Source organism: Mus musculus, chromosome 1 (assembly GCF_000001635.26).
Source record: "Mus musculus strain C57BL/6J chromosome 1, GRCm38.p6 C57BL/6J".
NCBI lineage: Eukaryota > Metazoa > Chordata > Mammalia > Rodentia > Muridae > Mus > Mus musculus.
In genome coordinates, this window is record NC_000067.6 from 73,929,729 (window position 1) to 73,955,423 (window position 25,695).

At 51.4% G+C, this 25,695-nt stretch overlaps 1 protein-coding gene across 36 annotated transcripts in view; it reads right to left on the bottom strand.

The window, feature by feature from the left end:
- Tns1 (tensin 1) overlaps window positions 1–25,695 on the bottom strand; it is a 214,317-nt gene that overhangs the window by 19,497 nt on the left and 169,125 nt on the right. For 20 of the 36 annotated variants that reach the window (XM_030252982.1, XM_006495871.4, XM_017319847.1 and 17 more), the window contains 7 exons: window positions 22,693–24,222; window positions 17,164–17,247; window positions 12,182–12,378; window positions 11,250–11,325; window positions 7,497–7,589; window positions 6,604–6,627; window positions 6,170–6,208 (listed from right to left, as the gene is read on the bottom strand). In XM_030252982.1, the coding sequence (XP_030108842.1) occupies window positions 6,170–6,208; window positions 6,604–6,627; window positions 7,497–7,589; window positions 11,250–11,325; window positions 12,182–12,378; window positions 17,164–17,247; window positions 22,693–24,222 (2,043 nt within the window). The remainder of the gene's footprint in view (window positions 1–6,169; window positions 6,209–6,603; window positions 6,628–7,496; window positions 7,590–11,249; window positions 11,326–12,181; window positions 12,379–17,163; window positions 17,248–22,692; window positions 24,223–25,695) is intronic. The other 16 variants (NM_027884.4, XM_017319859.1, XM_017319858.1 and 13 more) reach the window with 9 other exon arrangements.

Genomic DNA, 25,695 nt, shown 5'->3' on the forward strand with positions numbered 1-25,695 from the left:
AGTCTCACAGGGACACCAACACATGAGCCAGAGAAATGTCAGATCGACAGGATCACCCGTAGTGGCAAAAACAGCCAAGAGTCAGTCATGTGAGGTTTGTAAGGTATGGAGAGCGTAAGTACCCAGCCCGTATGGGGCAGAGGTGGCATAGGTACCCAGGCAAGACAGTCTTCCAGCCAGCTGTTACTCACAGGTCCTAAGACTACCCAAACTTGGGAAGCCAGTGGCCTGTTCCTCCCCACGCCTGCCACTCCATCTGAACATTCCCAGGCTCCCCTAGGTGCTCAGCCCAGCTCCATTTGCTTCCCCGTGACACACAGCCATCCTCTCACCCAGAGAGCCCTGTAACCCACAGCCTCCACTTGCCTGGCAAGGGCTCCGGCACTGGCCACAGCAGAGGACAAACCCAGAGTCACATGACCCTCCCTTCCAGCCCCACCCAGACATCACTTTGCCTAAGAAGTTAGACCCAATCCACGCACTCTGCTGTCTTTAAGCCTTGAAAAATCAGATTGAAACCTACATTGACCATCTTTCCTACCCCTCTCCCACTCCACCCTTATCTGCACCCCCGTGGCCATATTCTACCTGCTTCTCCCCAGGCCTCTTCCTCTATGACTCCAGATGGCTTTGGCCTTTGGCTGGATTGGTTGAGTCCTTACTGGCAGGGAGACTGGGAGGGAGAAGATGAGTTGTAGCCCATCCTCTATTTATCTCCAGCAGTACTGGCTCCTGGGTGGGCAGAGACAGCTCCCACCCTGCTAGGGAGCTCACCCTCTCTTGTTCATCTGCGCTTTTCAGTCACCTACTGGAACAAACCACGGGCTTCTGCCAAGATCTCAACCCACACATTAGGTAAGCACCGCACTCTACGCTAAATTCTCTTTTTTAAAAGCCCATATTCTGCCAACAGGAAGCTAAGAGAAAGCCCACAGTCGGAAGAGTCACGCCCAATCAACCAAGGTAGTGAATCTGTCCCTGCTGAGTGCCTACTGGGCTCTGCTTCCCTGTCAAGGGGGAATAAAAACACTCACCTGCCTAGGATGGAGGCATGTGAGAAGGAACATGTCCTTTGAGTTCTTGGTAATTCTGGTTGGTTTCACATTGGTCTTTGACCTCAACCTCCCTTGCACATTCCTTGCCTGGGGTAAGGTGGGGGATGGTGGTCAGGACTCCTCCTCCTCTTCCAGTCTCTTAGGGAACAGCTGACCCATAGGCCACCAAGCAGGGGAGGGCAGGAAAAGTGGAGCGTGGGGGGGGGGGGTACTTCATGGAGAACATTCCAGAGCCCAAACCCATTACAAGTGGTTGTTGACAGCTGGGAGCAGTGGAACACACTGGTGACTTACTCCTCAGCCAGGGACTATCTGCTGGTCACCTGCATTCCCAGGTACATCGCCCCACTCACTGGGAAAAATAAAAGCTTGTGCCAAAGTAAAAAAGGCCAGTACTGTCCACCCTGATAAAATGAAGGCATATAGGTGTGGGGAGAAGGCCTCCGTGGTATAACACTTGCCTAGCATGCACAAGGCCCAAGGATCAATCCAGCTCACAAAACATGCATGCATACATACATACATACATACATAAAATATTAAAGACATGGTGGTAGAGAAGGAAGTGAAGAGACCCCTTGACCACCAGATCTAGAGCTAGCATTAGTATTGGGGCGCTTGCACCCCCTCTACGGCCCCAAATACCTCTGCCTCATGGTGAGATTTCTGCCTTCACTGGGTACCTCACTCATCCTTAGATTCTCAGTCCCTAACACGTGGCTGGGTGCATGGTAGGTGCTGGACAACTCTGTACTAGGTCACCTGTTTTGATGCCTCTAAAACAGCATCACCAAGAATCTCGAAGACATCAGAGTTCCCAGAAACAATGTCTTCCTTTATGCCTAATCCGTCCTCGTGGAACCACGGGGACAAACAGAACCAGCACAGAAAGTCTTCCTAGATCCACCATGGCAAGGTGTCTTTCCCTCCTTCCCTCTCAGAAAAGAATCCTGTTCAGACATTCAAGTGACCCTTGTACCATGTGTACCCACCAGAAGGGGCAGCCCCCACATGCCGAAATGATACCGATTCTCAACTCTTCCCCTGATCCCTATGGGCCTGACAAGCCATAAAATCCCTCTTGTTAATAAAATGGAGTCTGTACTCCCTAACTCTCAGCTCTGTTATGAATAGTGTGACATTGACCTTGCAAGGCCTGTTTGACCTGACTCTAGGCCACGTGCACCAACACCGGGCACGGGTTCTGTGCACCAGTTTAATTGGCTTTTTTAAGTTTCTAGGGGGAAACAAACAAGCTGGGGACTAGGGAGATGGCTTCATGGGTGAAGAGCTTGCTGCTCAAGGTTTGAACCCCATCACCCACACAGAAGCTGGGAGCAGTGCCAAGTGCCTGCAGTCCCAGCACGAGGAAAGAAGGGAGCTGGAAACGGGGGTTCCTGAAGCTCAGTGGCCAGCCAGCTTAGCCAAAATGACAAGATCCAGGTTCAACAAGAGCCTTTGTCACAGGCAACAAAGTGGGATGTGATAGAGGAAGACACATCCCACATCAACCTCAGGCTTTTACACACATACACACATCTGAGCCCAGAGCTCATGTATGCCATTTCCCTCTTCTCCACTCCCTACCCAGGGTTCACCAGGCTAATGTCATCCCACATGCATGTCCACCCAACATGTTACTTCTTTAGTCTAAGGTTTCAGAGAGCTACGTCCCTTCCTTTCAAAATGTCCCATACACAATTTTTATTCCCTTAATGAAAATGGTCATGAAATTAAGCATAGCTTATCTCCCCAGAGCCTGGCCCGCTGCCTGCTGCATAGCCGGCACACAGAACAGCAATTGACTCTGTGATGCCTCAGTGAAGAAAAGAATGCACAAATATATTCAGTCCAGTGGCTTGAACAGAGCAAACACCCTTCACATTCTTCCTTCCCCAGCGGAGGAATTCTGCCACTGATCATTTTTCCTCACAGGCCTCTTTTTTCTGACTTTCCCATCAAAGTATCAGCAGGGACATCAAGCACAGCTTCCAAGGGTCAACCAAGAATGTGGCCTGGGCTGACCCGGGAGGCGGTGCCTGAGTTATGAAATGTGCAATTGGTAGCTCGGCTTTAATCCATGTCCTCACCACCCACTCCCAAGCTGGAAGCCCAGGCCACTGAGCCTGGCTGGAAATAGGGGTGCGCTTAGACGGGGCCCTTGACTAGGAAACAGGAGGCCCAGCAGTACAGTCTGGCCCTGTGGCCTCTTGGCTGTGACCTTGGGTGGGTCTCTCACCCCCACCACATCCCAGACCTTGGTTCCACATCCCTGAGAGGACAGGCGTGGCTGGGTGGATCTCAAGAAACCTTCCCATCAGAATTCCTCTGCTCTGATACAAGGGCAGCTGGAGGGTAGGGAACTCACAAGCTGAGAGGTATTTGTGAAGCATACTTAGGAGGTCTCTCTTCAGCTCTGTCAATCTTCACTCTACTGAATAGTTACGCAGAAGCAGAACAGAACTGCCAGGGTCCGTGTGCCCACGTGGTGACTTTCTCCCTGGAGTCTGACAGCCCACTCCTTTACTGAGTCAGCCACCCACATTCAGGACCTGAGCCTCTCTGTGCTGTCAGGCACTAAGGCTGTGGGAAGCAGTCTAGAGAACGCTCATCCCCTGCCTGCAAGTAGCCTTGACCCCCACTTCCCAGATCTGCAGCTGGGTCTGCAGTATACACAGACGTTTGTAGCTTCTACACAGGCAGGTTAGAAACCAGCAAAAGGAGCTGGAGAGATGGCTCAGCAGTTTACAGTACATGTTGCTCTTGTAGAGGACATGGGTTCAGTTCCCATCACACACACAGCGGCTCACAACCATCTGTAACTCCGATTCCAGAGAATTCTACACCTTCCTCTGACCTCCACAGCCACCAGGCACACAAGTGCATGCACTGTGGCAAAATATTCATACATATAAAATAGATAAATCTAAAACTTAAAAGATAGTTAATAACAACATGGAGAAATCAGTAAAACCTTTCAGGAAGCCACGACCATCCCACCTGGAATCAGTAGGACCACGCCCACGCTGGGGTGGAAATCAAGACATTCAGTGCAGAGGAAAGCGAGCCTAAGAAAACCAAACTAAAGCCGGGCGTGGTGGTGCACACCTTTAATCCCAGCACTCGGGAGGCAGAGGCAGACAGATTTCTGAGTTTGAGGCCAGCCTGGTCTACAGAGAGAGTTCCAGGACAGCCAGAGCTACACAGAGAAACCCTGTCTTGAAAAACCAAAAAAAGAAAAAGAAAAAGAAAACCAAACTAAGCCCCTATTGCACAGTGGTTCTCAACCTGTGGGTTGTGACCCCTTTGGGGGAGATGGGTAAATGACCCTTCCACAGGGGTCGCATATCAGATATTTCCATCACAGTTCCTAACAGTAGCAAAATTACACATATGAAGTAGCAACAAAAATAAATTTTTCATTGGGGTCAGCACAACATGAGGAACTGTATTGAAGGGCTGCATCATTATAAAGTTGAGAACCACTGCCCTATAGGAATGGCTACCTACTGCCAGGGACCAAGGTGGGAACATCTAACATAGCACAGCTGGAGGGAACCTTGGTACTCACCTGTCTAATGCTTCCTGTGGAGGTGAAAACACGCATGCCCGGAGACGCACCGAAGCCACTCGGGCAGTGTCCCTTATCCCATGACCACCATGAGTCTTTACTGAACGTCTGCCCTCCTGAGCTAACCTTCTGCCAGATCACAGCCCCTCTTCTTGTCCTTCAAATCAGGGCTAGACTGGCCCCACAGCTGAGATCAACTGTGAACTCCTTAAAAGTATTTCTCAGGGGGCCAGTGAGATGGATCAGTGGGTAAAGGGTGTGTGGGTAAAAGCTTGCCACCAAACCTGACAACCTGAGTTCCCAAGTTCGATCCCACACACAGACATGGTAGAAAGAAAAAAGTGATTCCCCCAATCTCCACACGTGTATCATGGCATGCATGTACCTATGTGTACATGTGTAGCACACGCAAGCATATTTATACACACACACACACAAATAAATAAATGTTTATAAATAAGGTTATTGGGGCGGGAGAGCAATTGTTTCTCAGGATTGTACATGGATGTCCTGAGGCATTTTTTGTGGCAGTGAGTCCTTAAGCAGCCTGCAGTAACCACAGGTGCCCAGGTTTCAGAAAGATGTATTTCCTGCCACTGTGCCGCCAGGAAATAAGTCATAGCTCTAGGACTGTATGTAACTTTAAACTAGGGATACTACCTCACTAGGGTCTGAACCTGAGAGTCCCTCACAGGCTCATGTTGTGAACACTCAGTGCCTAGCCGGTGGCTCCACTTTGAAAGACTGTGGAACCATTGGGGGGTGGGGGAGCAGAGAGTATCAGAAGATGACCTTTGAAGGGAATGTCCACCCCAGATTGCTGCTTCTTTCTCTGCTTCCCAGGTTTCAGTGATGTGAACGTGAACGGCCTTTATCACACACTCCCTTGCCATCAATAAGCTGACCCATCACTCCATCCCTATCACAGACTGAAATCTCTCTTCAACCACGATCCCAAATAAAACATTGCTCCAAGTACTGTCTGCCAGCTCACTGTCACGGAGATACAAAAGTAGCCGGCTGGTACAGCAAGCCGACACTGGTTCTATTGAAGGCACTGTTGCCAGGCGAACGCCACCAATACCCAGGAAGAGAAAGCCAACCACACACCTTCAGTACACAGGATAGCCTCTAGAAGGACCTGCACAGGCTTAAACGCCTGAGTGGCCAAGTGAGAGGTCCTGTTCCCTCTACCCCTCCCAGTCCCTCTGTGTTCACTGCACACAGCCAGGTAGTGTATGTGCCTCTGGGAAAGGAAGTGGCACAAGGGGTATTTTTGTCAACAAGGTGGCACCCTGCTGGCGCCTGGGTACTAACTGTGCCTGAACTGGTGCCCAATGGCAACAAATTTCCCAGCTAGCATTCAGGCAGTGCCCAGAGTGGCATTTCATTGTCAGAGGGTGGGGACAGGAAGGTTAAATGCCTAGTCACTTGAGAGCAGGTGAGAAAAGAGATCTATCCCAAGCCAGCCTCGTCAAACTCCATGTGAAAAGCCATCCACAGACCTAGAGAGTGGGAGCCACACACAGCTAAGTGCACTTACCTTCTGGAGGCTTAGTCACCTCCTCCCCCTCGTCTTCCTCTGAGGGAGGGAGGAGAAGAGAGACAGGAGGAGGAGAGGCAGGAAGGAAGGGCAGATGATAAAGATGAGAGGAAGAGCCAGGACAAGAAAGAGAGAGAGAGAAGTTATCAGGATTACTTCTAGAGAAAGAATTTGCTGAAGAAAGGGAGGCTGGAAGCTGAGCTACTCTGCACAGAACCTCACTCAGGAGCCTGGTCCCTCCCAGCCTCTGCAGCCAGGCCTTGTGTGGATCAGGCATCAGGTAATAGCATGCTGGCTAGTGAGAGAAGGCCTCTGGCCCTTCGTCTCTGTGATGGCTGGGTGTGTGTCTGCCCATGATCGTATGTGGAGCACGTGGAGGCTGTGCCTAAGCCAGTGCCTGCATTGTTCACAAGTGAATATAACTACCCTCTTACCTGGCTGGATCAGTCTTCTGGCAACTAAAGAAAAAAGCAAAAGTTGACCCCCAAGAGCCCCAGCTCAGCTTCAAAATTAGAGTCACTCTCTAGTTCAACAGACTCCAAATTGCCATCAAAAGTCCCAGAACTCTTGTCTCCCTCCCCACAGAAAAAAACTAGGGGATGAACAGGAGATAGAGGAACGGGTCTGGTAACCATTCACTGTAGACAGTAGCCATCCCCCTCCCCCATGGTCATCTACCTCATAACTAATACAGGTGGTCTTGGGGTGGTTGGGGGGAGGCCTTGGGGCCTAGCTCCTATTTTCAGGGCCAAAAGCTGCTGGCACTGGGCATGTGAACACGGGGTGAACAGAGTCCACTTCGGGGCAGTAAGCACCTTTCTAGGAAGAGGAAGCTGGGGCTGATAGTAAAATAGTTGGGGGTTGGGGGAGGGTAGACAGCACGGGCACTGGAAGTGACTCATTTTTCAGGCAAAGCTTTGTGGGCAAACAAGAAAAAACACCTATGTTCCAGCCTCTGTTGGGCTGCTCAGCATAGGAGCCAGTGGGCAAGGGTGAGAGGCTGCCACCAAACAGCAGGCATGCCTCTCTACACACCTATGTGTACACACACAAGTGCTGGGACACAGGTCTGACCAACTCCAACAAAACTGGAAGCAGGTCTCAAAATCCTAAGGCCCAGAAGATAGCAGTAGGCTGGAAGAACACCCAATGCCTGCAGAGGGCTCCACTCCCCCACCCCCTACCCCTCACCCCTAGGCATCCTCCTCATTCCCAGGAAGGTCCCCAAACCTCTGCTCTGTGAGGAATCTACTGAGAACACCTGCCCAGGCTACTGATTTCTCCTGGCCTCCCTGGCCATTTCCCTCCCTCCCTTCCAGCCACTCACCACCTGTGGGGTGCAGCAAGATGTCTGCTGGGTTGTGGGGTTTCAGGCCCAGAGCAGACAGGGGTGTCTTGGCCAGACCTGGAGGAGAGCGCGCTGCGTGGAAAGAAGAGGGGGAGATGCAGGAAGTGAGATCACATCATGGTAACGGTGTGTGGTGGTGAAGCCTGGGTGACCAAGAATCAGCCCCAAAGCCCCCTTTCTCCCCCTGCTGAACTGCCTCCTCTGACCTTCCCTGCCTACACATTTCAGCTTGAAAGGGAGAGAATTCAGAAGTGACACCCTGTCCTGACCCTTGCCCACTACTAAGAGACCTCTGGCTCCTCTCTACAGCTGCACTGCCTTTATCTCATGAAGACGTATTAAACACAGTGGGCTTCTTCCAGTATCTTTGCCTCTCTCTAAGACTAGTAACTTGCCACTCCCTCTTTCCCCAGCATTCTCTACACACACACACACACACACACACACACACACAGTCTGTGTAAACCACTCACACAAATGGAAGACAAGGGACCCACAGTCTCTACAGGACACATCTTGAAAAGCAGAGCCGAACATCACAGGCAGGGACCTCACCATCCCTGAGCCTCAGCAGCCCTAGGCCATGTGGTCCATTCAAAATTGCAAGAGAGCCCTTGTTAGAGTGAGGCTTGGTACTCTGGGAGGAGACACCAGCACTCCTCTGTCAAGAGCACAGCTTCCTGGGTGAAATGAGGCTCCTTCTGAGTGACCCATCTGGGTTACAAGTGTCACATATCACACGAGGTCAGAAAGGGCTGCCCAGCTTTTTTCCCATCAGCCAAGGACTTTGAGCCAAGCGACAGGGGTAGTATCGTGCCCAGTCACGAGATAGCTCAGTGGCAGCTGCCATGTTTCTGAGAAATAAAGAAATAAGGCCTGGGGCTCACGTCAGGGATCTTGACAGCCAGGAGAAAGCACGGCCCCTAAGGAGATTAGTGAGTAGCCTGCATATGGCCAGGACTCAAACTTGGCTCCATGGTCATTATTTTAAGAAACAGACAGCAACAACAAAGTACCATCCTTCAGTGTGAGTAGCAGGCATAGCTTATCTGTGTGTGTGCAGGTGAGTGTACGTACACACACACACACACACATATGCATGCAAGAACGCACACACCCACTAACACATGCACACACATGTGCCCAAACAGGGCACATCACAAGGACAGATAAGACCTGCTTCTTTGCTCCTTTTCTCTATTGCTAGGCATCCCAACGGACAAATGCATGCAACATATACACGGCTGAGTCAGGTAAGGTCTTCCCTTGCTCTCTCCACATCATCTCCCTTTGCTGTACGGCTAACACCATGGTTTGCTCGTGAGCACGTCTCTGTCACTTAGTAATGTCTGTCACCCACATGCCTGTTCGAATGGCATCAGCATGAAAGAATGAGCTGCAGAGAGCAGAATTTGTGGGAGAAGTCCCCATCCCGGCTCACATCTGCTATCCAGCAGGTGCATCTGAGGGGCAGGGGATCAAGGAGAAAGGGAAGGGGGTTCAGAAATAGTAGCCGGCTTTACTTGGTTTTCTCCTCCCCACCCCCATCTTTGGCTTCCCAGACCCGAGCAATGTGACCCTTATACTGACATAGGGAGTGGGTGACTCTGAACGCAAGCGGCCCTCTCTTTCCTGAGAGAAACATTCCTTGCATTTCTCCGTCTTCCAACCTCTCTCCCCAGCCCGTGGCATTTATGAAACTTCTGACTTAGATCTGTCCCCGGGGCACCCATGACTCGCCACAGGAGACAATTCTGGTACAATTACCATGGCTTCCATTCCCAGCAGGGGTTATCCAGCCCTCAGAGCTGTGGGTGCAGTGGGGAATGGAAGAAGCTGTAAGGGTTTAGACAAGACCTGGAAGAGAGATGGCATCTAGCCGCAAGAAGCCACAAAGCCAGCTCGTAAGCCAGCCAGGTGTCCCGGGTCTGTACAACTGTTCTAGGATCACCCAGCTCCTGAGCATTTGGGGTTAGCTAATCTGAACTGAGCTGTGCTAGGTATAAAAAATACACACAGGAATTCAAAATGTGTGCAAATATAACTTTTAAAATAACACAAAATAACACTTGTGTTTGTTTAGTATTTTGTTTTCATTTTGGGTTTTTTTGGGGTTTTGTTTGTTTGTTTGTTTGTTTTGTTTGAGACGGGCTCTTGGTTTCAAACTCGCAATCCCCCTATTTCAGCCTCTTGAGTGATAAAACTTATCAGTGTATACCACACTTGGCTCATTTTTAAAATGCTGATATTGCCAACTCCATATTTTAGACTAGAGCTATATAAAAATAATACTAACATTAATGCCACTGCTATCCTTGAAAATAAATTCTCTGTGTGTACACATGTAGTATATTCATGTGTGCACGTGTGCCCGAGGCATGCACACATGGAAGTCAGAGGCTGAGAGCTATGCTTTCCTTCAGCACTTTCCATCTCACTTTGAGACTGGGTCTGTGGATTCAGCGAGACTGGCCAGCCAGCACCTGGGCGTCTGCTTGTCCTGGCACCCAGAGCTGAGACTACAGGTGCTCCTGGCTTTTCTTCTGTAGGGGGGCTAAGGGTCAAAACTCGGGTTTTCATGATTGTATAGCAAGCACCTTACCCACTAAGTCATCTTATAATATTTTTGATATTATAAACCATCTCAATTAAATATTGATATTGAAATTCTGATTTCTCTATTGAAATGACAATTTTTCAGATTTACTAAAAAGTTACTACAACTGATTTCACTAGCATCCTGACACATAGGGAGTTTTAAATCACAAATGTGTGTGTGTATGTGTGTCTGTGTGTGTCTGTGTGTGTGCCTATGCTGTGTCCACTGGGCATCAGGAACCATGCCCCCCCAGGACTATTGCAGTCCCAGCTTTAGCTTCCTGTATGCCTGAGATAGCAGCCATACATTCAGTCTACCTTCCGTCCCTGTGAAGGACAGTCATACCCCAGGGGATGCACAGCCAGGCTCAGGCAACACTTCCTGCTGGCCTTCCTTCTCCCAGGGACTATTGGACACTCAGGCCAGGCCCTGACAACCTAAGAACTGAGCATCATCCATCTCTACTTTCTTTAGGGCCTTGTGTCCCTTACCACCTGGTATGACCCCATCACTTTCCCTACAGTAACGTCCCCCAATTCCTCTCAAGGCACTTCCCCTATAGAAAGAAACACTGACCAACCCGGGGCACACTTAGCAATTCTCTCTATCTGTTCTTCAGGGAGCAGCCTCTCCAGTGAATACGCTGAGAATGCAAACTAAATGCCCTTCTGGGAGGTCAAGGATGACATGAGAGAGCGTATGTGTATGAGAGAGCACAAGTGACACAGGGTGCCTGAGATGAAGGTGCCTGGATACGGACAGGCGGGGCATCAGAAACAAGAGAGAGGACAGAGGATTTCATACTAGTAGTGCATGGGGAAAAACTGAGTCAGTCTACACAGAAAGTCCCATCATATAGAGCCAGGACCTGCAGTCAAATTCTGGATGCTAAGTCCTAGCCGGTCTCATCCTTAGGTTGAGAGTAGAGGGTAGAGAACACATAGCGATAGAGTAGAGATTGGGGTGAGCTGTGGAGTAAAAAGCAATCAGTCCCAGCCCTTTCCCCACTCCACTGACTCTCCACACACACACACCCCACCCCCGCCCCTAACCCCACACCTGGGACAATCACACAGACTAGTAAGGAAATGTTGAAGAGGGCATGGGGAAATAGGCTTAGCAGGTGCTCTTACCCACACTGTGTGGCGGGCTGCTTGGGGAGGTCCCCTCCATCTCCTCAAAGGCCTCCTTGTAGCTATGCAAATGAGGCTGCCGGGAGAACAGAGGGGGCGAGAGAAGGAAGCTCTGAGGAGAGGTTCCTCCTCAGGTGATACTGGGCACAAGGGCAGCAAGTTTGGCTGCCCACATATTCCCTCTCTAGCTTGACTCTCTACCTCATCCAGGTAAGCCCAAATGCTGACCACTCACTGCCTCAACAAATCCTTATTGGTGGCTAACTAGGGGAGTGGCTGTTTGCAAGTCCATACTAAAACTTAGGCAGAACTCCTTCAGAACAGGGTCACAGAAAAGGGCCTTGCCTCTTCAGAACAATGCCCTAGGCATGAAGTTCTAAGTGAGTCCACCTACATCAGGCTATTTCAAAATGCAGATTCCTGGGTCCTGTAACAGATCTGCTATGCTGGTGCCTCTGCAGAGGCATTTGGAAATGAAAGGGTTAAACACACTCCTTGGCAGTTCTTCTGCCATGGAAGTTCAAGAAACACTGCCTCTGACTACTGAAATTTCTCAGCAATGGAGTGATTTGGGCACAAAGTAAAATATTCTTAGAAGAGCCTTATTTCTGAAAGGCTCAAAAAGATGTTTGCCAGTCTACCTGACCCACTTTGGACTGTAAGTCTTGGGAGTACCGGATGCCACCCCCACGATGCTTGTCACCTCCCTAAAGAACTTTCTTTCTTTGGATCAAGAAGGGACCTTCAGTCTCAGTGTTAAAGCAAAAAAGGAGGGGTACAAATGCTATTGAAGAGAGACCATGGATGAGGGAGGATGCAGGGAGGGGCAAGTCACTCAAGAGGTAACAGCACTTGACTCTCAGGCTCCTGGAGATGCCCAATGGACTCTGCTCCCTGCTGTGAGTCCAGGACTCATCAACTCAAGGACTCACCTCTTTGGGGCGCCCTCCAGGATTGAGGGCAATGGTAAGAGCCAGCTCAGGGGAGACGCACTGGACGGGGGAGCGGACCCCAGGACTACGGGGGGATGTGGCCTCCGGAGACTGGTTTTCATACTGTCCATCACTGGCTGCCCGCCTCCGGAGTGGGCCTGGGGGCTCTGCAGGCTGCCTCTCCCGAGCCTGAACCCCTGGGAGGAAGGGCAGGGTATGGAAAGCAATGAGTAGAATAAAGAATGACATAATCCCACCTAACACCCCCAAACACAAAGGCAGCACCTCAGCTGGGGGCTGAACTGGAGTGGGCCACATCCCCTCAGTCCCCCTCACCATGCCTTCCTGTTCCCAACTTAGCTCAAACCCTAAATTCCCCCCAGTGGGTGGCAGGGGGATTTGCTTAGCTTGGCCTCTGCCTTTAAGAGGAGTCTCTACTCTGCATAGGATTTGGACGGAGAGCACAAAGGACTGATACAAGAAACAGATGTCAGCTCCTTCCAACCCCCAGAGGCAGAAGGCCAGAACTTCCAGAGGAGGGAAGGGAAGGTCTCCAAGGCAACTGCATCAACCAACAAGCAACATGGAGCCTTTGGGAAGGGCTTTTGGAAAGGACTAAACTGCATCATCTTGCACATGGTGCTCCCAGTGGAAAACAAAGGAATGACCAAGTCACGCTCTGGAGTCTCCAACCACAGCAGGCTTCTGTGGTGGTTCTGATCTCAGGGGTCCCCTGGCTTTCAACCAGCACACCCCTGAAACCTCTAAACTAACTCCCCCTACAGCTGCCCTTCAGCAGTCCTCTTCATATCATCATCCGACGGTGGCTGTGGCCACGATGGAGGCCAAGACCCCTACCACATCCTATCCTGGCAGAGGGCAGGCAAAGAAGAGCAAGGGGCTCCGTCTTCCCTGTCCCCACGTCCTGTTCAGTTCACCACAAACGCTGCCCATGTTAGCTTCACCCTGCCTCCTCTCCATCTTCTCTCCCCACAGCTGGCCCAAGGTATGGAATCCATTATTTCACTGTGCTGGCTTCCAGAATCCTAGAATACTGACTTCCCAGGTCTCAGCAGCCAAGGCCCAACCCTGAGGGTGGGAATCCTAGGCCTGATTATCTTAAAGTCTCATCTCTGCCATCATCAACACCAGGACTAATGAAGGGACTAAGGTCACGTGAGCTCGGGACATGAACACACCTCTGGGACCCTCTCCTTAGCCACAGGCAGGAGTGTATGCTTGTACACATACATGTATAAATACACACACACACACACACACAAAATGTTGGCCTTCAGGAATATAGCCAGAACAATCCAGTGGGACTCACCCTTAGGGAACCTAATCCCCTCTCATCCTCTGCAAAGGGATCTGCACAGCCCGCGTGGTCCCCAACCCCTCCCTTGCCACAGCCACACAGTTGCAATGGCCCGCACCACCCAGGTAGCCTTCCTGCTTGATGTAAACAGCAAAGTGCTGGGGCAGAAGCACTTCACTCACACACAGTTACTGTGATGCCCATGCATGGACTCTGGGATGGAGGCTCTGGGGCCTGTCAGAGAATAGCAAGACCAGCTGCCAGTGGTACACGTGATGTACAGAAGGCAGAAGGCACACTAGAGTCTCCAATTTGTGCTGTTAATCAGAGGCAGCTCTCCTACCTGCACAGTAGAAACCAAGACGGACTTCATCCTGTCTGTCCCAAACTTTCTCTGCTCAAATAAGCAAATAAGCCCCTACCTTCAGAATACCCTGATTTCCAGAAAAGAAAAATAGAAGGTGTGTCAGTCCAGAGAAGGGGCTGCCGGGGACATCTACAGAGAGGGGGTGGTTCTGGACAGCTGGAGCCACAGCAGGCTCTGCCAGCAACACTAAGCTCCCAGAACTCGAGCAGCCTCTGGCTTCAATCCCGCTCCTCTTTCCTCCAACCAGGACCTGCCCAGCGCGGGCCTCTGGGAAGTGTGGACCAGCCCTGGCCCTCCTTCTCAGTTTATTCCTGGCAGAAACATTAGAGAGAAGCAGACACAGCCATTGCTTCTCTAATAATGTTGTGACAAAGAGCAACTGGACAAAAGTTCTGGGGGGATGGAACAGAGTTCAGACCCAAGGCAGAGGGAGACATGTAAGAACGGCCTTCGGTTCCAGGGCCACCCCTCACCAGACCGCCACCACCACAGTCTCTGGCAACCTCTCTGCTTTTTCCCTGTTCAGGGGTCCTGTGCTGACTTTTGAAAGGAGATCTGTTTCTGTTGGAGTGGGGGGACAGAACCTTCTCACCCTTCCTTTCCTGGCACTGCCTCAAAGCTCAGGTCCATAGAAGGCAACACTAGAGTAAGACGCAGCCTGTGGTGTGATGAGTTACCAGAAAGGGTAGTCAGGTAGCAAGTATAATTGAATTTTTCCAGATCCCTTCCCTGTCATTGCCAGGATGGCACATGGGAGCATGCTCTGACCTGAGGCAGAGGGATGGACCAAGTGATCTCCAAAAAGTGAGGGGAGTGCAGGACAAAGTTTCCCCTTGAAGAAAAGGAAAGATACCACACACACACACACACACACACACACACACACACATTCCACTGCCATAAGGCTGATCATTCCCAGAGAGTGGTCCATGTCACCAGCAGCCAGGCAGGGCACGCACAGTCTTGGAACACAGTGGCTCACTGTTGTCCCCCTTGGCAAGCCCATCGTTAACCCAGAGTGCTTGCAGAGCTATGGTCCCTCTCTTTAGTCTCTTTCTATGAGAGGAAGCCTGACACAGTAGAGGGGAGACAAGAGAACCTCATTGTTCCTCAGCCAATTGGTGACTCTGGATACCAGCTGACAACCAGGGTCAGAGAAAGAGAGAGCCGGAGAGAGACACAGAGAGAGACAAAAATAGAGAAACACAGAGAGAGGCAAGGAAGAAGCAGAGAGATAGAGAGAAAGGCATAGAGGCATAGAGAAAACAGCCACCTCACACCCCCAAAACTGACTGAATATCAAAAGGGCCCTGCTCCATAAGCAGGCCTTCACTGAGGGCTTTCTCTGTCTCCTGGCTATTCTTTCTCTCTAAGCCTTTGTTTACCACATGGATACAGACAGGAGCACACACACACACACACACACACACACACACACACACACAGACAGAGAGACAGAGAGAGACAGAGACAGAAAGACAAAGAGACAGATAAACAGAGACAGACAGACAGACAGACAGACACAGAGACAGAGAGTGTATATCTTAGCCCCACAAGAAGGGCCACAGAACAAGTGACCTGGTTGGTCCCTAGCTTTCCCTACAGCAGACCTTAGTTAGGAACATAGGAAGCTAAGGAGGAAAGCAAAACCAACAAGGGACTCTGGAAGGTTCTTCCCACCCGGCTGCTGAACACTGAGAAGTGGGATACTCTGATGGTAAGGAGGTGGCCTTTCAGCTCAAAATGCCCCACAATCAGTCCTGTGTCGTCCTCTAAGGGCTATTTTACGCGGGGCTGGCACTGGATCTGCACCCAACACCTGAGAGCTGCCACACATCTAGGAGCAGTGTATTGTCAGCCCTGCCCTCAGTGCCCCTGAGACAGCCCTACAACTAGAAGGACAGTTCTCCGCCCAAATGTCTTAAACCAGATAACATGCATATGATTACATCTCTATTTAGAGACAGATATAGAGCTATACACATACAAATACACGCACCCTCTCCAACACTTTGACAAAGCACTGCCACTCTTTCTGAGTCACACGGATATACACTCCAGAGTCACACAGAGTCACCACGGTCATCAACAAAGGCATCTCCCATAGACCCACATACTTGTTACCCCCCCACCCCCCACAGACCCAATTCTTCTTTCCAGCCTTCCAATCTCCAAAAAGACTGGGTTCCACAGCTCCGGTGGTTGGACTGGGTATCCGGCTCCATGCCCAGGGCTCCAGAAGTAAGGATCCAGGATGGAATCCACCTGCTGGGCCAGGGCACTAGAAAGCCACACAAGAGCACACTAGCAGCTCTAGGGCAAGCCATGCCAGCTCCCCTCAGGACAGGTTCACTGCTCCAGAACCCGAATAGAGCCTGGGCCCAGCTTATGCTACATCCCTCATTGCTGGGCCAAGAAAAAGGCAGAGGGAGAAGAAAGGAGAGGGAGGAACAGGATGCCAGAGCCATCTTCCCAATATCTGTCAACTGGTGCTGAAGGGTCCATGGGGCAGCAGGCATTACATTGCTATCAGGAGTGGAGATCCCCTTTTGCCAAGAACTGCTTAAGGCCATGGCACTGGGGAAACTAGGGTACATGGCTTCCTCCCTGATACTGGCCTTCAGAGGTAGGAACGAGCAGAAAAGGTAGCCTGTATGTCCCAGAAGCTGGGGATACTAGTGGACACAGTCCTAGAATCAACTTAATGGGAACTTGATGTAGGACCAGAATATCTATAGCGTGTCAAATCACTGTGCCACATACGCAAGGCAGGGCTTTCTAGACTCGGGATGTGGGCTCTAAATAGTTGAGAGGCTCATCCAAAGTCACAGATGGGCACAGGCCAGGTAGGTACAGGAAGTGGGTCCTAGCATCAGAGAGGTAGTGGGTAGCAAAAAAGATACTGGGACACCTCTTCTTGTCTTACATGTAGTGGTCCCAGGGGAAACATTGTCTGGCTCTTTCTGAGTCTTGGCCCTGAAGGCCAAACCATCCCATCTGGGGTGGCTGAGGATAAGCAGCTGGGACCCTCACTGGACACCTCACTGGAAAGGCCATCATCTTCCACAGGGCACCCTGAAAGGTCCCTTAACCGCTTCCAAGCCTGGGCTCAGCAGGCAAGGCCAAGCTAAAAGCATCAGACCTTCAGCCAAGCAGAAGGGAGGGAGGGAGGGCCTGGGCAGGAAGGAAAAGAGGAGAGAGGTTCGAAAGGAATCTCATGGGGAAGAGGATGGGAGAGAAGCTGGGAGCTAAAGCAAGGGCCCAGAGCTTCAGAGGAGGAGACTCGGAGGAACCCACCAGAGAGGGAGGCAGATCGGCGCCAGTGGGGAGAGGGTTGGAAGCCGCGGCTCTGCCTCAGGCTCTGTAGTCTGGCATTGTACACTGTCCACCCACACCCCAGGGGAGCCGGCAGGAAGGGGAGGCACCAGGCAGAGAGAGCACCCACCAATGGCACAGGGGACAGGTGGACATGGGACACATTGAGAAGGCAAGGAAACAAGGCATTAAACAACAGGAAACAGAACAACAACAACAAACAAAAAAAAAAAAAAACAAAGAAAAAAATCAGGGTTAGTCATTGTTCCGACTTCGGGATTGGGCCACACATTGGAGGGAGGTGGGAAAGGAGGGAGACAAGAAGACAGGGTGGTACAGGACCTCTGCTCCACCGAAGAGCAGGTAGCTTTCCCTTCTAACCCCAGTAGAGAGAGGAGGTGGCAGACAGTCTGGGGCCTGGAGTCCCATTATTCCCCATGTCAGTCACCCTACAGCATCCAAAAGCCCCACCTTCTCTCAAGGGCACCCACCCTTCTAAGCCCAGGACAGCCTCCCAATCTGGGAACCAAGGTCACATCCCTTGCATCCCTCAGCCCTTTGTACCTCAATCACACTAGCCTGAGCAATCCTCTCCCCCTGGTGCCCTCATTCTTTTAGCTCCTGCCCAAAGCCACTGGGTACCACTAGTGGAGGCCTTGGGATAAGCCTACAGGATGCTATAGAAGGCCCCACTGCATCGCACTGTCCTCTCCTCCCTGACTAACAAGCTGCTGTTGTGTCCCACGGTCTGTGCCAGTGGCTGGTACTTCCCATGTACATTCTGTCTGGCCCACGTCTGGTTGCTTCCTCCCAGCCTTGCTAAGCTCTTCCGTGAGTCACCGGCTATTAGAATCTGACCTTCTCAGATGCCTCATGGGCACCTCACACTGATTTCCCTCTTAGCCAGCTCCTCCCATGTTCCTGCGTCACCCAGGAACACCTCTATTGTTTAGCTGTTCAGGATGAAGACCTGCCTTTGTTCTTTTCTTTTCCTCTTATGTTCCACATCTAGCTGGTTTGTAAATCTTCCCAGCTGAACCTCTCAAACAGTCTACCATTTTCCTCCCATCTCCTCCGTGCTTCCTTCCGTGCTGATCAATAGCAGCCACCTCTGGAAGGGCCTCCCTCCTCCCATCTTGGCCACACAGATCCTTTTAGAAGAAGCCAGGTGATGTCACTATTTGGATCCTTTCTAAGGCTTCTCAGAACACACGCACGCCCACACATGAAAACTCTAAGTTCTTAGAATCACCCGCCAGACCAAACTTAAATTCGCTTCATTTCCATTACCTCTAAGAGCTCGTGGGGGCCACTCTGCTGTAGCCATTGGAAGCACACTCATGCTGCGGGGGCTTTACCCATGCCGCTCCAGAAAACACAGCCCCTCACTGCCCAGTGAAGTCTTCCTGACCATCCCAAGCTCCCGACCATCTTCCTCTTCCCTCAGGCACCTCTCTGCTTTATCTCTAAGGCATCTAACCTTCCATCTAAAATGCTATAATACTTTAGTGGTCCTTTCTGCCATGAGGGGAAAGGTTTTATTTGTTGTCAATAGTTTCCAAGATCCTAGACTGCCAATCAACCCAGATTAAAGCCCTGGATGCAGAATGAACTATAAAAGCTGTTTCTCAACCCAAGCCCTAACACTGGATGCCAGGTTCCCACTCCATTTTTTTGCACCCCCTTTGGTTTTGTGAAGAAGTATCCAGGCTTTGAGATGAGCCCAGATGCCCACTGGGCCACCAGACACCTCTTCTGTGCAACTCCTTCTGTCTTATCTCTTCCTCTGCCTACATCCACCTTCAGCTCCCCTCCATCTCTACCTAAAAACATGCTCATGACATCGACCGTTACAGACAACTTCTGATGTCTTGCTCCACACCTCAACAACTCCCTTGCCCCCTTTATCATAAAACCACTCCAATGAGTAGCTGCCAAGCTGTCTTCACTCCTCTCCCACCCCTTCCCCATCGCTCATGGGTCTGGCTTCTGTCACCAGCACTCAACTGAAAATATGCCTTTGAAAATCCCCAGTCTACCTAATTGGCCAGCCCGGATGGGTTTCTCTCCCCACCCCCACCCTCTCTCCTTTCCCATCTTGACTTTGAAAGACACACTGCACCAGGCTCCTGTCACCACCCTGAGCACTAATACTTAGATCCTGCCACGCCTTCGCTTCCCTTTTGACCCCTTTTCTGAGTTCTCTCTCTCCATGCCCAATCACACAGACCTCCTCCAAGTTCACAGCATTAACCTCCACCCTTGGGAAGATTCTGGAATCTACAGTCTTTTAAGCCATGCAGCTGTACCTGGAGTCTCCCTCATCTCAAACTGAATCCTGCAATCACTTCCTATCACATCAGTTTCTTCCCCCTCGCCCTGTGTTAGCGGGGGTCTGAACTCTTCTGTTCACAAAGCCATAGACCAGTGGTTCTCAACTGTTCTAATGCTGCAATCCTTTAATACAGTTCCTCATGTTGTGGTGACCCCCCCCCCAACCATAAGATTATTTTCATTGCTACTACCTAACTATAATTTTGCTACTGTTAGAAACTGTAATGTAACTATCTTCTGATATGCAGGGTATCTGATATGCACCCTTGTTAAAGGCTCATTCAATCTCACAACCAGCAGGGTGAGAGCTGCTGCCTGAATACACACCTCCGCACTGGTCCATCTGGAAGCCACTCACTGAATTTCGTCGTATGCATGGCATCATCTCGTCTCATCCATGCCTGAAGTCAGTACTCTAACCCAGGACTCCACCACCAGGGCTATTTGATAAGCACCTCTCATCTTCCATATTGAAGTCACTCCCACTTTTCTGCCTTCCTGCTAGGGCATACCAGACACATCTCCAGACTAAAATCCTTCATGATTTCTTAGGTCGTGCTCAACACATCCCGAGACAGGCAAGCAGCTGCCCTTCCTGTTCTGTAGCCATTCACCATTCTGCCAACATGTCTTCTGCCCTACCGTGAACCCACTCCACCCAGAAAACTCTCTCTCTTTCATAACTACACTCATCATGGCTGAACTGTATACCATACTCCACTGGCCACCAACATCTCCCAACATCTCTAGACAGTAATCTTCTCTCCATTTCTCTCTCACGGACTTGTTTCCATAATTCTCTTTTTCCCCAAGAGCTGAGGACCCAACCCAGAGCCTTGTGCTTGCTTATTTTGATTGCCCTTTAGCTTTCTAGTTAAACTGCTACTACATTCTGAGAGTTTAACATGGAGAGACAGGAGGGGTGGCTGGGTCCACACACAATGAATCAGGACACAGTACTGGGGCATGGAGACCAGCCAAGGAGCAGAATGAAGATGGAAGAGTAAACTACAGGAGAAACCAGGTCAAGGCCATGGCCTTAGGAAGGCTCTCCCAATCTGAGCTTCCCAGGTAACTCAACCGATTCTTATACTTTAGCTCCTTGTAGCAGAATGTAAAAGAAGCAGAGAGTGGCAGTGTGCTGGAAGTCTATTCACCCTGGCTCCCAGAATGTTCTACACATTGGTTCTTCCTGGGCCTTTACCTACATAAGCGATAAAGAGCCGCTAAAAGGATGCTCAGGACACTGTGAAAGTAGACCCTTCTAGCACAAGAAATCTGTTCCTACGGAGCATGGACCAAAAGGGGAATTGTATAGCTTCGGTGACTACGTAAAACTGTCCCCTTTGTGCAGCCCAGCTTATTTCCTGGCTGAGTCACTCGTAGTTGATGCAGATTGGTAACAAGGTAAGGGAACAGAGACATGGTCCCAACAATATTATTCTTCCTCCCGGTGACTTCATGGCAACCAACACCTGAGTGGCTATGAAATATACACGTGGGCAGTGAAACTTTCAGACGCTGGGAGGAGAATGAGTATGAATAAAGGCTCACTCCAAGATGGCCCTCCTCCAAGGCCATTAGCAAGATATAGGGCAGGGTTCCAGAAGAGGTTGCACATCCATCCTGCCCCTTCTGTCCAGAAGTCCCTTAGATCTACTCATCATTACACTGGGGTGCCACTGTCCTTCAGAGCCTGCTACTGCTATATAAACACTGGGAGAATGACACACTGGGGACCTGGGGTGGCCCTCCTCTCTCTAAAGTAAAGCTGGTAGGAGAGAGTTCCAGCTGACAGAGTGAGCAGGTCAGATGCCCCGTCTGGACCACCATGCTGAGGATTTTGCCCCAGAACCACAGAGCTACATACAGGTCTCAGACTTTGCTCTAGTAAAGCAAAGCTACCAGTCTGGAAAAACAGTTCTCCACAGAGGCTAGGCCCCTATGGCTCACTGAAAGCTGCCAAAGAGTGGAACCCGGGAGGTGTTGGGGGAGCGGGTTCTTCATGCTGAAGTTCAGGAGGAGGGTGTCTCCACCCCCATGCCCAGCCTTGGGCCCAACCCAACAGCAACTGGTTTGCTGAACTGCATCCTCAAACCAACATCTCCCCTTTCCAGGGAGGGCGTCTCCTCCTGCCTTGCAGCTGGCATGGTGACTCAGCTGCCCCTAAATTTAGGAAAAGGAGCTGAGGACAGAGGCAGATTCCTGGCTTCCTCTTCTTCATCAAGACACCCCACCCTGTCAGCAGACAGACTGCCACAAGACTGCACACCAGTGCAGTCTGTGGGCCACCCTTGCCTGGGTTTCTCCTCACAACCAAGGCAACCATTTTGTTGGGTGCAGGATTTCCTACCCACTTTGGCTGCGAGCAGAGGCATCACAAACTGGAGCTGTGGGTTTCTCACATCCGTCCCTCCCGACATGGTCCCTGACCACTGGCTCTTTCCTGGTTCTTTCTCCTCAGCAGGTTCCTCTGCAGATCTCTCTCTGGAGTCACCCATACAGAATAGGACTTAGCAAGAACTTACAGAACAACTGAGCAAGGAAGACATTAGTCTTGCCAAGGACAAGACTCCTGAAGTCCCCATCATGGTGAATATCAGACAGAGCCCGCTGTTTCAGGGACCCTCACAGGCCTCCTGGGAAGAGCTTAGAAGGAAATAACACCTAATATCGCCCCCCCCCTACCCACTTCTCTACCACTGTCCCAAGGCTCTGAACTTTGGGGGCAGTGAACATTTTAGCGGTGGCAGAGTCTCCTTTCTGCTTAAAATGTCTATCCCCCAAGTCACTGCCTCCAGAAAGTCTTCCCTGATTGACTTAGGTAGTAAGCTTTGTACTGGGACCTTGGCTCTATTGTTACCACATAATTTGCCCTCTGTGAAAACCTCTGTGAAAATCTGTGTACCTATTACCTGACCAAACTGCAAAGTCCCCGAGACATGGAGAGACACTGATCTTTGAGACCCAATGCCTGGCTTGGTACCTAATAAATGACCTTTACAGGAAAGATGGCTGAGTGCACACTCCTAAGAACTCCTCAGGCTGAAACTGTGTTGTCAAAGGCCCCTAGCCTCTTCTGTGTTCCCCTTTCCCTCTCCCCTAGTAGACAACAGAGACCAAACAGGGAGGGGAGGGGGAATAGGGAGAGGTTTCCCAGGTCTCCAAAGCTGTTACCTGCTACCCGATGGGCTACCAGCCCTTCCAGGTTCAGCGGCTCTTCCTCTGGAGTTCGGGAGGGATCTGATGTAGTTTCCTTTGGTGGGAGCTGGGGCTGAGCGATGAGACCAGGGAGAGAGGCTGGGGGCTCCTGAGGCCCCGCAGAGCTATGAGGGCTTGGAAGGAAGGTGGAAGAGGCTGGACTTTTTGGATGGAAACTCTGGTTGGATCCAGCTGGATGCAGCTGATAATCGTAAGGTGAATAAGGCCTGCCAGAAGAGACCAGCTCCGGGGTTCCCAGAGAATGCCCACTGGGGATATAGCCAGATCGGGACTGGGTAAGTGGGTGGGACTGGCGGGAAGACCCCAAGAGGGGCTGGGAAGAGAGTGGAGAAGCCCCTGGCCAGGCCCCAGGGACACTCTGGGACTTATGAAGAGGGGCAGCTGCGGAGGCTGGCTCCAGGTCCAGCATCAACATATTGAGGGTTTCGATGGACTGCTCGATCTCCTGCTGGGACGCTGCCCTTGGGAACTCTGGGAGAGCAGCTACGGGGGTCTCTGCTGACAGCTGGGGGCTAGGCTTGCTGCGGGCAAGACTCTGCAGTGGGGATCTCTCCTGCTGGCGGGGAGGTGGGTGGGGCTGCTGCTGTTGCCATGAATTCAGACCCCTCTGCACAGCCTCTCGGCTACTACCCCCACGGGTTGGAGCTTGGGGCAGCTGGGGCTCCACATCTGGAAAGGACTGGGATCTGAATAGACCACTGGGGTCACAGCCACAGTGGGCACTGGTCACTTGCTGTGACCAGGCTGGGTGGGGTCCCTCACGCTGGTAGCCAGCTAAACCCTCCTGAGCAGAGTAGGAGGGTCGAATGGGGGCCGAGTGACTGCTGTGGACAGGAATCACCCGGTTGGCAGCCTCATAGGGGTAGCCTCCGCCGTTGAGCACAGGTTCTGTGGAATAGGGTTTGTCCAGGCCATTGGTCAGTGGGGACAGGGTCTCTGGGTAGCCACTTTCACTGGTGTTGGTGACCCCATCCAGGGAGGACAGCGTTCCCATGCTGCCCCCACTCTGCCCGTCCTGGATGGGCAGCTCATCATCTAGAATGTCTGTCTCCCGCTCAGATGCCAGGGCCCCACCATTGACGTGAACCTGGGCTGGGACAATGTGGCGGCCAGGGGAGGGCACAGTCGGGCCCCCGCCTGGATGGGATCTGAGTTGCTGAGCCCGGTACATGGCGCCTTGCTTTTCTCTATCCACACCAAAGCCACTTAGTAGGCGGTCCAGCTCTTTCTTCTCCTGAGGACTCAGGGCAGCAGGGGCAGTGGTAGCCCCAGAGACTGGCTCATCGGTCTTGTCTGTCTTAGTGGAGGCTGTGGAGTTGCCAGAGTCGCTGCTCACAGACAGGGTGTGTTCCACGTGGTTGGGAGTGGCTGACAGGGCAGGCCGTGCAGTAGTGACAGGCCCCGAACTGCCATTCAGGGAATCCTTCTTCTTCACCTTGGCGTACAGGCTCCCATCCAGCGGCCCTTGGGTGTGTCCCACCACTTCTGCAGGGACAGCAAGCGAGACAGCAGGCAGCACAGGTCAGCCAGGTGCACTCATCAATCATAATCCCCCAAAAGGAGCTAAAAGACCCCCATCCCCTGAACCCCAAACCTCTTCTCACTACCCTGTGGATGGCAAAGGGGAGTACACCAGCACCCCAGCCAGGTTTCTGGGGGAACTCTTCACGTGCATTCAGCCTCAAGCAAGGTAGGGCATAAGACTGACCAGACTGGACCAGGTCAGTGCCCAGCTGTGGCACACCACCAGCTTCCAAACCAGAGAGGCATGAATTACTCCATGGACCCTAGCAACTTTCTTTTAATATGAGGGTGAGAGGCTAGGGAGATGGCTCAATGCGTAAAGCATTCGCTGCACAAGAATGGGGAGCTGAGTTCAATCCTCAGCGCTCACGTAAAAGAAAAAAAAAGCCAGAGGTAGATAAATCCCCGGGTCAGCCAAATTGAATAGGCAAGCTACTACCAGTCTAGTGAAAGGCTTTGTTTCAAATAATAAGGTAGAGAGAGAATGAGGAAGAGACACTCGGTGTTGTCCATTGGCTTCCATGTGCACATGCACACACATGTACACACACACACACACACACACACACACACACACACACACACAGAATAAGATGGAGACAGTAGTGGAATCATGTTGAACCGTGTAAGCCAGCCCAGGTCCTATTCACTGACCTCAATGCACTTGCAGCTGAGTGAGTTAATGCACTGCTCTGGTGTCATGGTAAGACGTCAGCTCGTGGGAGGCAGGACTTCTGTTACCATGAGCACCATTCATTACTGAAAGGGGACATCCTGAGCCTGCTCAACCCGTACAGTACCCACTTCAGGAAGCTTCCTCTACTCCCATTCCAGGAGTCCTGGCCTGGCCTGGAGCCAGCAAGGCCAGGAGGTGAGGCATTTCCTCAGATAGCAGCACATGGAAGGTTTAATTAAGTATGGAGACTCAGACCTCCCCTGAAGACAACCTTCAAGCAGGGGAGCCAAGGAGAGTCCCGGAGGATGGCAGAAAGCCATGGAGGACATGGAGGTACATGCAAGAGGAGCTGGAGAGTGCCAGTGCCAGTAGGGGACGGAGCAGGACCCACCCATGCTCAGCGTTGGGCTGCAGAGTCACAGTTAGACTAAGACAAACTGGCCCTCGCCTTCCACAATTTAGCTTAACACAAAGAATTTGCCAGAACAGTTCAGACAATGCCATTCTTCCCACCCACTGTCACATTTCCAGAAGTTTCTCCATATTTCCCCCAGAGCACTGTTCCATCCTCGAGGACCCCCAAGCCAATTACCAGCAGGCTTAATGCAGGACATCCAGGCCTCTAAGGAAAGGAAGGAGAATCAGAGTGGGATTAAGGGCCATCCCCCCACCCACCCCCACCCCCACCCCAAATGAGCCTTCAGATCCTTGCAGCTCTCTGAATGGGAAGGCTGGACTTCTGTACCCTTGCCAAACAG